A 12,897-nucleotide genomic window follows, 5' to 3' on the forward strand; every position below is an offset into this window, starting at 1 on the left:
TACCAATTAAACTACAATTCGAATTAAATTATACTTTATCACTATTGTAAATAAGATTAATCCCTTAATTTTATATTTTTTAATAATTGATTTTTATAGAGGAAAATACTAAAGTTGAATCAGGCATTGTGGTTTAAATCAGTCAAAAAATCTCAAATTGAGAGGAAATTCAAAATAAAAAGCTTCTAAAATGCCATATAAGACTACACCCAAAACACCTAATAACTTTGGTCTAAAATAAAGGATCTATCATCTGAAGCAAACTAATAAATAATCTAAATATTCAGTCCAAACTAAATTTAAATACCAAAATTTGAGGTTTAATTGATAAATACTCATAGGTGGGATGGTTCCACAAGTTTAGGAACTTCAAATGCAACCTTATGGTGACAACTCTTCTTTTATGTCTATGAGTGACATTGACATATCAGCAGCTGGTCCCATTTTCTTAAGCTTATCCCTGCATCAATGGCACATTCCATAAGTAACATTTAAAAAAAATAATAATAATAAAACCATTTACAGACTTTAACTCAAATTTCGATTTGTTTATTAAATGGTATCGATAAACAGATCTGAGCTCAGCTCGTTAATTTTAAAATTTTTTTTCCAAGCTGAACTTGAGCAAGTAAACATTCTACTTACATGGAAGAGTGCGTCTCAATTGGCAATTCTTTTGAAGTAGTGCTGGGTGTAAGGAAGGTGCTTCCAAGACCTATTTCATTGCATGATACTTGCAGGTTATTTGCATTATAAATGAGGAGATCATCTTCATTTTCAGACAAGATGGAAGGCTTTTCATACTTCAAAATATTGCGAAGATCTCTTTGTAGTTTTTCAATAGGTGAAAGATTGCGATGAACCACTAAAGACCTCTTTTTTGAAGGGATGCAAGACTTCCATGAGCTTTCCTGAATTAAACCTGCAAACCATAAATAATTATCATTTAATTAATAATTATAAGAAGCTTTCTTGGTTGGAATCGCTATCGGAACTATCAATTCTAATTGATTTTATTCCAAACTATAAGGAAACAACAATTGAAATTAGACTCGACCTACTGATTTTTTTCGATTGAAAATCAAAATTCTTTTAATTGAACTAAATCAATAACCAATATTAATTATAAAAAAAATTCTAACCAAATTGAGCTTGGACAACTAAACGAAGTTCAAGTGATGGTTAAGTGTTTGATAAAATTATTCAAAAATAACTGTTATTTAATTTAATTAATAGATATTTAAAAGTTATTTTTAAATAGTTTAAGTATATGAATAATATATTCTTAACAGTAAGTTAATTTATCAAAATTATAAAAAAAATGATATATTAATTGAATAAATAATTGAAGGGTTTATTAATTAAAAAGAAGACTACTATTACTTAATTAAAGTAAGAATGCCTCATACTTTTGACTTTTTTTAAATAATTAAAGTAAGGAAACAAAATCTATTGCTAGAGATTGCAAATCCTCACAATTATTAATTTTATGACTCAGATTTCCTAAATCCTACCCTATTAATATATAAGTCATGTTCAACAAAATTAGTTATTTTAATAGTTGTCAGCTGTCCCGTTACCTATCAGCTATTTTACAAACGTTTCATCAAACATTTAAGCGAGTAACATTTCATAATACGCTTCCTAAAACTTTAAATGGCAATATAAACACCATATGCTACTAAACACTATAAATAATAGGAGATACACTAAAAACTACATTAAAAGTTGTTACCGAACAGGGTCATAGACTGCAACTTACCTGGAATCTCACCTCCATCCTCTGCTTCTATCTTGCAGCAGCATAGGGGATATGACATTGCAGATTCTGAGCTAGATTTAGTGCCTGTAGAGTCACCAGAGCTAGTTGATGAATGGTAACTATCATTTGAGAACTCTTCTATTTTGATGTTTTCTTCCTTTGAGTTAATTCTTGTTCTTTTAGCAATTGGTTGGCCTTGTGCATGCTTAGGTACATAATTTGCTAGACTTCCCCTAATCCTGTATCTTGATCCGCAGGCATTACACAACACTGGCTTCTCCGGTGGCCCATTTCTCCACAATGGAGTGCCTGTCAGAATAATTTGTGGTATAATAAATTCTAGGCATTTAGTAAAGCAATCACAAAAAAATTTATAAAAAGCATACATAAAATTATTTAATTTAAAAGAAGCAATCAAAATCTTATCAAGAGTGCAGAGATATTTATGAGAAAATCAAAAAAAAAAAAAAATCATACTAATAAAAACAAAGAAAAAAAAATTGAATAGAAAGGTCGTATTCGTAACAGCTTTTAAAATAATTTTTATATATAAAAAAAATTTACCCAACTAGTAGCTATTCAAATACCTAAACACTACTAGAACAGTTAATTTTGCTGAATATATCTAAAGTCATTATTAAATTAAAAACACGATTAATTTATATTCTCAATAGTAGATTTTTGAATTAAAAATTTTTTAAAAAATTGAGAGTGTAGTAAATAATAGATTCTTATAATATTATCTTTATATATCTAAAATTGATTTTGAATAATTGAGGCATAAATGGTTTAAAAATATATATATAAATGTATATTTCCCTTTCACTTTTAAATCAAGAAGAAGAGTGAAGAAAGCTTACTTTGAGTGCCACAATGGTGACAAGGTCCTTGTTTTCCCATATTGATGTTCTCAAAACCCAACTTCAAAACTCCCAATTTCTCAAGCCAATCACCCTATACAGAAATTCAAATAAAATTACAAGAAAACCAAAAAGAAGAAAAAAAATATAAAACCTTAGAGCAGTATATGAAATTTTACTTTTTCTTTTTTCTCCTTTTGAACTTTTAATTCAATTAAAGAAATGGAAATTAAAATTTCAGAATTGAAAAAAAAAATCTGAAAAAAAGAAAAGTAGAATTTACCGTTATATGTAATAGTTCTATCAAGTAGTGATGATAAATAATTATCATAACCCTTATCAAAATTGAGTTGTAACTGTTTGAAACTTAATCAAGAAACAAGAACTGCATTGGATTCTGGAGGTGGGTTTTTGATAATGGCAATAGCTAAAAATGGCTAAATTTATAAACATACTCTCAATTTTTTTATTTATTACAAATTACTATATTTTGACTTTTATATTCTACGCACGCTATTTTAAAATTTAAATATATTAGTACCAAAATATTAAGGTTTAGAGTAAAAAAATATTTCAGTAGGATCGACAAATTAATCTTGATAAACTGAACTCGAGCTCCTAAACGAATCGTTTTGAACTCATAATTTACTTAACCACTTTCTCTCTCTTCAGGGCTGCAAGTAACATCGCAACTATTTCCATCATATTTGTTCCACTATTCAGAGAGTAAACAGATTCAACGATTTCCAATTCAGTATTTTCACGATCGTTAACCTGTCTCAGTTGATTGATCACATGTTATGCTCCTGTTGAAGATGGATTGGAACTTTAGAGGACCGAGAAGTGAGAGAGGGAGACTCACGATGAATGACAAAAGGGTATCTGCAAGGGAGAGAAATGATATGAGTAGTCGACCATTGGACAGTGGAAAAGAAGAGAGAAGTCAAGATTGAAGAGGGAGAGAAAGTGGTTGAGAGGTTGAAGAGAAAGAAAGCAGCTGAGTAACTTATGGGATTCAAAACGGTTCATTTGAGGACATGGGTTCAGTTTACCAAGGTTAATATGTGAACCAAACTAAAACTTTTTTTTTATTATTATTCTACACCTAACCCTAATTTCATATTGAAGTGCTAATATATTTAAGTTTCAAACAGAATGATATTTCAGCAATAAGTCGATCCGGTAGGAGTATGTTTTATAGGTTTGGCGGCTACAAATTGGAATGTGGTTAGTTGCATCATTACATGCCATAAGATAGGTAATTGGGTGCAATTATTAGGTTTTGATTTGATGAATGTGTGTGGTAATTATATTATTCATTTGTAATGAAGAAGATAGCAAACCAAGAAATGGGTAGGTATGGGAGAAAAGAATAAAGAAATGTAATTAAAATTAATACCTAATAATGGAAAATTTTACAAGCATCTATTTGCTAACCAATTTCCAAAGGATTCTCCAATATACATAGCATGGACAACTCTTTTCAAATTTCTGATTTGTTTAGACTTTAATAGCACTAGGTGCATGAATGGCAAGTTAGAAAGAAAATATCCAATTATTCCAATTCATTTAATTTCTATATGAATTTATTTTTTTTAAGAAATAAGAAATATTAGTCGCGAGGAAACCAACCAGGCCACCGTTTGATTGGCTCATTACACCTACTATTTGCCTTTTATTACTACTATATATTCCTTTCTTTTTTTTTTTTTCCTAAGCTCTAAGGGGCCACACACCTATTTTCCGTTGGTTGTAAGATATTGTAAATGGTTGATAATTCACTCATTCAAGTAAAATTCATACAAACATTATACAAAAAAAAAAAAAAAAAAATCTCCATAGAAGGAAACATTATACAAAAAATTAAGAATATAATATAATTTTTATCTATAATATATAATATATATAAAAGTAAGGGGAATGTTATGACCGCCAAAAATGTTTCTATTAAATTTATGTATTGATAAAAATATCTTTAAATTTAAATTCGGTTAAAAAAATAATATGAAATATTATATAAGGTATATAATAAATATAGTGAGAATATAATATCTTTAAAATTTTAATTTTATTTGTATTAGTATATTTTAAATATGATAAGAATATAATAATTTTAAGAATTTTAATTTATTTATTGAAAAAATAAAGGTATGATTCCAATTTAAAAATTCCAAAATCAAGGATGAACGGACAAAGAATAGCCATATGGATGTGAGATAACGTGTTGTAGGGCCAATTAAGCAATAAATTAATTATGAACTTTGGATGAAGGCGGTAATTGGCAAGGAAAAATAGATCTAAGGTAGTAATTGACAAAATCAAAAAATCAAAAGTATTTATTAAATTTGTCAAAAATATCAAAGTTCAGGCTTTTTTTTATGATTTAGCGTATAAATTAAATTTACTTGCAATAAATAAAAATCAATGAACACAAACAATATAGAAAACGCGTTTGAGAAAAGTAGTACCATAAAAAATAATAAACAACTAAAAAAAATTTAAAAGAGGCAGTTATATAAAATTAGATGCTTTGTTAAAAAAAAAAAAATAGAAGTATATACACAGAATTTATGTTTAATTTTTTTTAAAAAAAAGAATTCAGTTGATGTTTTATAAATGTTTTGGAATTGAGCAGCTTTTAATATATAAAAAATAAGAGGTTGAAACCAATGACGTGTAAATTGGAATGGTAAATATATATATAAAAAACACATTTACTGAGACGGTGAAGAATTTTTACAGTTTATGATTCGAAAAAGGAAAATAATCCATTTGGGAAATACTCAAATCAATAGTTCACAACAAGTTTCCAAATTTTCTGCAGCCATATAGTTGCCATTTACGAGTATAATTCTTGGAATGTTACACAACAACATACCCCTAATTTACTTATGAATTGTGGCTCAGTTGGTAATACAGGCTGGACATGTAGCAAGAGCTCTGGGGTTCAATTCCTATAAAACTCACCTACAGAGAAGGACGAAAATCGTTAGTCATGATTGAGCCTCAAGCCGGAATAGGTAGTACCTGGTAAACCAATATAATAAGAAATTTTACCATATTCTCTTTACAATGTTTAACGAAGTATTTTTATTTCAAAAATAAAAATAATATTATTAGCATATTTGAGAGTGAGGTTGAAATCTTGAGGTGTTACAAAATTATTATTAGCATTTTTATAATAATTCTAAAATCCATGCAGAATGGCAATTAGTTTCCATATTGTTTCCTTTTTTTTTTTTTTTTTGTTCTTTTTAGGGAAATTTCCACGTTTAATTTAATAAAACATGTCAAATTTTATTAATACTATCTACAAAATTTAGACTATTTAATTTTATTCCAAAAATATTACTCAATTTGAATTTTATTTTCTAATTAGAGAGTAGATTGTAAAATTCTAGGGATTTCATATTCCATTCATTCAAAATTGCAGTTACCATTTATAAATAACATTTTATATTTGAATATATATTATATAAATTTAAAAATAATTTTTAATTTATTGGGTGTACATGTCAACTTATAATCTATTATTTCAAAATCTCATTATAACACATACCTGAGATTGTATTGATATTTAAAGAGTTAGACAAATTTAAAGTTTCATATTCAAAAATGATTATATTTAAGTGAAGTAAAAAAAAGAAAAATTATTATAAAAAAAGAGAAAAATCATATTATATATATATATAAGAATCAATCAGTACAATATCTATAACATATTTATTATAAAAAATCATGTAAAACAGCCAAAATCTTTGTATTTTATATTTTATATATACATATGGAAATTTAAAAATATTGCTGTTTTTAAAGGGTGGCGGACTTCTATTTAAAGGAGGTTCTCCAACATAATTTGAAGCACCAAATAGTTGAAGTTGAGAATTCAATGAGAAAAATGGCAGAGAGTAGTAGAAATTCATTTTTGCAGTTCTCTTTCCTTTTGTTTGTTTTTATCTTTTCCTTTTATCTTGCTGAGGCTCGTTCTTCTATTATGGCCATTAAAGAGATAAAGTCTGCTTCATACGCACATCAACTTTTGAATTTTGGAATGTTACCTAAAGGACCGGTTCTTCCGTACGGTGGAACTCCACCTATTACAAATCCATCACCACCCTCAACCCAACATTTGCATTACAGAATATTACCTAAAGGTCCAGTTCCTCCGTCTGGACCTTCACCTATTATAAATCCACCATCACTCTCAACCCAACATTTGAATTACAGAATATTGCCTAAAGGTCCAGTTCCTCCGTCTGGACCTTCACCTATTACAAATCCACCATCACTCTCAACCCAACGTTTAAATTACAGAATGTTGCCTAAAGGTCCAGTTCCTCCATCTGGACCTTCACCTATTATAAATCCACCATCACTCTCAACCCAACGTTTGAATTACAGAATGTTGCCTAAAGGTCAAGTTCCTCCATCTGGAGGAACTCCACCTGTTACAAATCCACCACCACCCTCAACTCAACATTTGAATTACAGAATGTTGCCTAAAGGTCCGGTTGCTCCATCTGGACCTTCGCCTATTACAAATCCACCATCACTCTCAACCCAACGTTTAAATTACAGAATGTTGCCTAAAGGTCCAGTTCCTCCATCTGGACCTTCACCTATTATAAATCCACCATCACTCTCAACCCAACGTTTGAATTACAGAATGTTGCCTAAAGGTCCGGTTGCTCCATCCGGAGGAACTCCACCTATTACAAACCCACCACCACCCTCAACCCAATATTGAAAATTTTAGAATATTGTCTAAAGGTGTTGTTCCTCCATAGAACCACCTCCACTATCAATAATTGACCTTTGTTTAGCCAACTAAGGCAGCTGCATTTTCATTACTGCAATAATATTTATAATTTATTCAATAATATTGTCGGAATACCCATTGATGGTACTGTGCTGTAATCATTTTTATCTTAATTACAAATTTCGAATTGTTTTTGTTTCAATTTCTCTTTTTTATTTGTTGTTACTTGCATTTATTCTTTTTTATGGTCAATCTCATATATATGAATAAAATGACTTGCAAAGACATATATATCAGTAATAAAACTCATATACACATTATAAAAAAATTCTCCCAAAAGAAAATAAATAAATTATACAAAATCAAAACAACATAATACTAACTAGTCCTTTGAATTTAATTTCATTAAACTGTTCAATAAGTACTATTTTTATATTTACGTTTTATTATTTAACAGAGTTGCATTAAATTTGAAAGATTCAATGATCTGAGAATTGTAGTTATTGATCTAGAGAATCGATAACAGACTCAAATTGGATTGATTTTATTTCTAAACCATTTAAAGAAAAAACCAAAATATATTCATAAGAATCGAACATTCCATCTTCTTATTTAAGGAATATGATCTTTTATAACGCCCCATTTTTCTGTGTCTGAAATAGTAAGTTATCGGTCTGTGAATAGTGCCATCGGTCTGGGAATAAGTTATGATAAATTTATTATCATAAATTTATGATAATAAGTTATCATAAATTTCATTATGATAATAAATTACTATCTATGTGTTAAGTTACGACGGTGTCTCAGGTACCGAATGTGACATCCGCCGTCGGGTCTCTCGAGACTGGGTGGCGGGTGTTACATCTTTTCACTCAAATCAATTTTCGTTGGTAATCTCCTTTTTTATGAAATTTATTGATTTATTCATTAAATTATTTCTCTTTCGAAGCTATATTTTTTGGATTTTATCCTTCCTCTTTTGCCATGGATAAATGACTTTGATGGATTTTTCAGAAAAAGTTCTTTTATGTATAGATGCCTTAAATATCTCCTTTATTACATATATAAACTTTGCCGTATAATTTATTCATAATTTGTTTTGTAGACCATATATTTTATTTTTGAATAATGTTCCTCACTAACATAAGCAGAATCATTAATTTTTTTAATTTGAGAAATTCTTAGGTAGATTCAGTCTACCACATCAGTTATAGATTCATCTAATGAAATAAAACCATACCAGCAACTTAAAATTAATATAAAATAATAATGTCTATAACATTAAATCCATAAGTTAATAATTTGTTCCTATCATTAAAAGTTATATAAATTATTACTTAATATATTATTAATTCTCATTAATTTAATTGATAGATATTTATAAATTTAATTTATTTTCAAATAAATATAAAAATAAACGTACTAATCATGTCATTATTTTGATGTATATATGATAGATATTCAGCCCCAAATCATTATATACACTAACTCTTCCTTTTTAATAAATTTATGAGATATCAAGTTTGGTTCCATCATCATCCAATTGTAGAATCTAACATTATTTCTACACAAAATACCTTCAATTGGCGCATCTACCAACATTATCTCACCTAACTAAGAAAATAAACGTGAAACAACTATTAAAAAAGAAAAATGTCTTATTATTTTTCCCAAAAAATGCAAAGAAAGATATTTTTCCCAAAAAATGCAAAGAAAGATATCTCGATTTTAAATTTTCGTCTGATCGTAAGAGTTTAATTTAATTTAGGGAGTTCAAAGAAGAACTAATAATGCCTAGATCATAATATTATTCCGGTTCATTTAGTCTATTAATTAAAAAAAGAAAAAAAAGGCTAAACTTCTATGAACTCAATAATTTCTTTTTGGTCCCCCTTCTCTATCCTATTTCTGCCCCACAATACCTGCAAGGCAATCCATTATTTTAGAAGCAACTATTGGTCTTCATGGCATGGAAGATTGTTTCTGATGCAGCAGAAATCATCAGGTACCATTCTTTTACTGTATTTCTTTAATTCCTTTCACTCAAAATACCATTTTTCATTTTCATTTTCATTTTCTTTGAAATCTCAATGTACTAATATCCCTTTTTGTCTCCATGCAAAACGTTATCAAGAATTCTTTTTTATTATTCATTCATCAGTTATATCTGTTTTCCCTTTTCAGACTCTGCCTTCCCAATTCTCTTTCTTCCTGTTTGTGATGGACATTAATGGCTTTGCCTAATTTTCCAGGAGACACCCTTTGTTTGTAAATGCCTTCACTTGGAAAGGAATATAATTTATGAGCTAAAACGCATCGGAACAGTTCACTCCAGTGGCTTTGTCCTTCATTTTGTTTATGATAACCCCTCGTTTTGAGGGGTTGTTTGGGATTTTTTTTTGGATGGGTTGAAAACCCTGAACCCATCCATTTTTCAACTTACCTAATTGGAGGATTGGAAAGGCTCATGTTATTTGTACTCTTATTAAAATGACTTGCTATAGAAACCCAAAAAAGAATGAATGTAACAGTTTCAAGTGCTATTGGTTTCATTGCTAATAAACTATAGAGCACCAATTTGGCTTACTGCAAATGACTTGTTATAAAAACCCACAGAAGAATTAACGTATGACAGTTCCATTTTTGTTTCTTGAACTTTTGTTGAGCTTTCTTTTCAGTGTGCTTGTGGCTTGACAGAATAAAATATATCAGATAATGGCACATCACTGCAAACCCTCCTACGGTTTTTTTTGTTCTTCTCGATTGATAAATAATTTACATGCATTTTGATCTTCTTGTTTACGGTAGCTAGTTTGCTTGAGAAAAATTCTCATCGAGTTCAACTGATCTTTTTTGTTTTTTGCTCCAGAAAAAAAAAACAAAAAAAAGCTTCTAGGAAAGGCAGATAATGGCCCATATAATGGATGGTAACAATGATGACCCATTTCCCCATCTGGGGAGTGTGTATCGAAAAGGTTCTGGTAGTCCCCTTGTTAAGCAGTTGAGTAAAAATGGTAATATTGCTGCAGAAGGCAGTGGTCCTAAGAACTCTATTCCTAGTGCATGGGGGCGTTCAACATTGATGCATAAGCTGGGGGTACAAACTAGTGGCAATGGTAGGACAATTCAAAATGCTAGTTCAGAGAATTTCTCTAGCTGTAGAAATGAATTTTCTTCTCAACAGAACAACAAGGATAAGCAGGGTGCGAAATCATGGAATGTACCTACTCCTCAAGTTGGCTTTCCCCAGTTGAATAATGAGGAAGATAGGATCGCCAAGGATGAATTCTCCAATCGCCGAGTTGGTAGTTTTGATGCTGATGGGAATGATGATGAAGTGTTGTTTGTCAGTAGTGATGATGATGATATGTTTGATGATGATTCTGATTTGGAAAAGAGCCATGAGACATGCAAGAAAAGTAAGTGGTTTAACCAATTCTTTCAGAGTATGGATGAGCTGACTGCTGAGGAGATAAATTCTCCAGGAAGAGAGTGGCATTGCCCTGCTTGCAAAGGGGGTCCTGGTGCCATTGATTGGTATAGAGGCCTAGAGCCCCTAATGTATCATGCTATGACTAGAAAGACAAGAAGAGTAAAGCTCCATCGTGTCTTTACTGAAGTTTTGGATGAGGAGACGCGGAGGAGGGGAATTTCAGTTGCACCAGTTGGTGTAGCCTATGATAGATGGCAAGGTTTAAATGGGAAAGTCAAAGACTATGAAATAGTTTGGCCTCCAATGGTTATAATCATGAACACAAGATATGAGATGGAGGATCATGGCAAGGTAATGTAATATTTTCTTCATTGCACATTATTTGAGTGTAATTCTTATGCTAAACTTTTGGTTTCAAGGTATATATGTATCTAGTGCATTTTTGGAAAGATTTCTTGAATCTCACAGAGCTTATTGTTTTTAACTAAATTGGATTAGTGGATTGGGATGGGAAACCAAGAGCTTCTAGATTACTTCAAATCATATGCTGCAGTGAAGGCTCGACATTCATATGGTCCACAAGGACATAGAGGGATGAGTGTGTTGATTTTTGGTGGCACAGCAGCAGGTTATTTAGAGGCCGCTCGCCTGCATAGGCATTTTGAAGATCAAGGAAGAGACAGGGATGCCTGGAACCGTTGTAGATTCCAATTCTGTTCAGGTGGGAAGCGCCAACTCTGTGGCTACATGGCTTTGAAAGAAGATATGGAAATTTTCAATCTGCATTGTCAAGGTCTGTCTGAGTTTGCAATTGATAGTGTGGCTACTAGATTTTGATGATAATGCATTTTGGCATTGTTTAACTGTATGTTCAACTGATTAGGGAAGTCCAAGTTGAAATTTGAAATGAGGTCATACCAAGAGATGGTTGGGGCACAGATTAAGCTACTAAATGAAGATAGCCAAGAACTTGTCAAGGTCAAGGAAGAGATTGCTAAGGAGCAAAAACTTTCACAAGTTCTAGCTGAGTCTGTAAGCAGATTGAGTCAAAAGCTGCGGAAGTCTGAAGCAACAAACTACAGTATGAGAGAGCGAACTGAGTTGCTACTTGAACAGAAGAACAAAGAGGTAAAACTTTGATCTGGAAATAGTTGTTATTGTTAATGTGTTTTAGTCCTGTATTTTCTGGACAAAATGAAGTACTTGAACCTTATAAGGTGTCCTGTATTTTTCGAATGCTTCAATCAATTTAATTTTCAGCAAGGCTGCAGGAAGAACAAGCCAACTTCTCCTTTCTTTTTCCTTTTCCTTGATGCTTTTCCAATTTCCACTGGTATCCATTGTCTTAGTGTTGTATTTCCGTGTTAATGCTTTCCTTTTCAGTTGGATTCCCAGGAACAGTTTTTCTTGGATCAAATCAAAAGCATCCGTCAAGCTATAAATGTGAAAGAAGATAATTTTGAGAAGTTACAACAAGCTAAGAGGGAGAAAGTTGAGCAATCAAATGCAAATCTCTCAACCATAAGGGATACACAAAGGTAATGAAACCTCCCCACAGAAGAAGAAATCAAGATAAAGAAATAGATTTTTATTGAATCAAGTAAAATTGTTTTTTAAAATTCTTAAAATGGTTTTGAAATCTCTGTGCAAATAGGATGGAGGATACTGCAAATTTCAACATCCAGGGTAAGGAAATGGAAGAATTTGAAGCAGAGAGGAAGAGACTGATAAAAAGCCATGAAGACAAAAAAGCTTTAGCTTTGATCAAACATTGGGAAGAGCTGGTACTGATGGAAAAGGAGCTTGAAAATGAACTGACCCAACTAATGGAAAAGTACAACAAATGAATATCCTCAAGTACAAAGCAAAGCTAGTTGAGAAATACTGATACCAGAATCTATACAGGCATAAAAAGCAGAAGGGAGGAGATAATCCTTTTTTAAAAAAAAAAAAAGAAAGAAAATAGAGTAAAGAATTAAGACTCCAATCCAATTCAATACACAATATTCAATTCTGGTTTTTGCTTAATGAATTTTTGTTATTTTATTACAAATGGGATTTTGAGTCAATAAATTGGCATGGC

The 12,897-nt window shown here is 30.7% G+C and overlaps 2 protein-coding genes across 4 annotated transcripts; one reads left to right on the plus strand and one right to left on the minus strand.

The window, feature by feature from the left end:
• Positions 1-134: 134 nt before the first annotated feature.
• LOC105633386 (GATA transcription factor 26) lies at positions 135-3,535 on the minus strand. 3 transcript variants are annotated; one of them, XM_089722294.1, is made up of 6 exons: positions 2,906-3,301; positions 2,623-2,716; positions 1,763-2,071; positions 805-922; positions 646-715; positions 135-460 (listed from the first exon to the last, which is right to left on the minus strand). In XM_089722294.1, exons 1-5 carry the CDS (start codon positions 2,951-2,953, stop codon positions 661-663), a joined length of 624 nt encoding a protein of 207 aa, XP_089578420.1. In that variant the 5' UTR covers positions 2,954-3,301; the 3' UTR covers positions 135-460; positions 646-660. The 3 variants fall into 3 exon arrangements, with proteins under 3 accessions (XP_089578420.1, XP_020534671.1, XP_037495060.1); XM_020679012.3 differs by lacking the exon at positions 2,906-3,301 and adding an exon at positions 3,397-3,535 and having other exon boundaries at positions 646-922; XM_037639132.2 differs by having other exon boundaries at positions 646-922.
• A 5,721-nt stretch (positions 3,536-9,256) lies between these two features.
• Positions 9,257-12,777, plus strand: LOC105633385 (protein SUPPRESSOR OF GENE SILENCING 3). The gene is made up of 6 exons (XM_012215977.4): positions 9,257-9,386; positions 10,251-11,165; positions 11,313-11,607; positions 11,698-11,942; positions 12,198-12,352; positions 12,469-12,777. The coding sequence occupies exons 2-6, from the start codon at positions 10,290-10,292 to the stop codon at positions 12,659-12,661; spliced, it is 1,764 nt and encodes a 587-aa protein (XP_012071367.1). The 5' UTR covers positions 9,257-9,386; positions 10,251-10,289; the 3' UTR covers positions 12,662-12,777.
• The last annotated feature ends 120 nt before the right edge of the window (positions 12,778-12,897 follow it).

This window comes from Jatropha curcas, chromosome 6 (genome assembly GCF_041381405.1).
Source record: "Jatropha curcas cultivar XTBG-Jc1 chromosome 6, XTBG_Jcur_1.0, whole genome shotgun sequence".
NCBI classification, from domain to species: Eukaryota; Viridiplantae; Streptophyta; class Magnoliopsida; order Malpighiales; family Euphorbiaceae; genus Jatropha; species Jatropha curcas.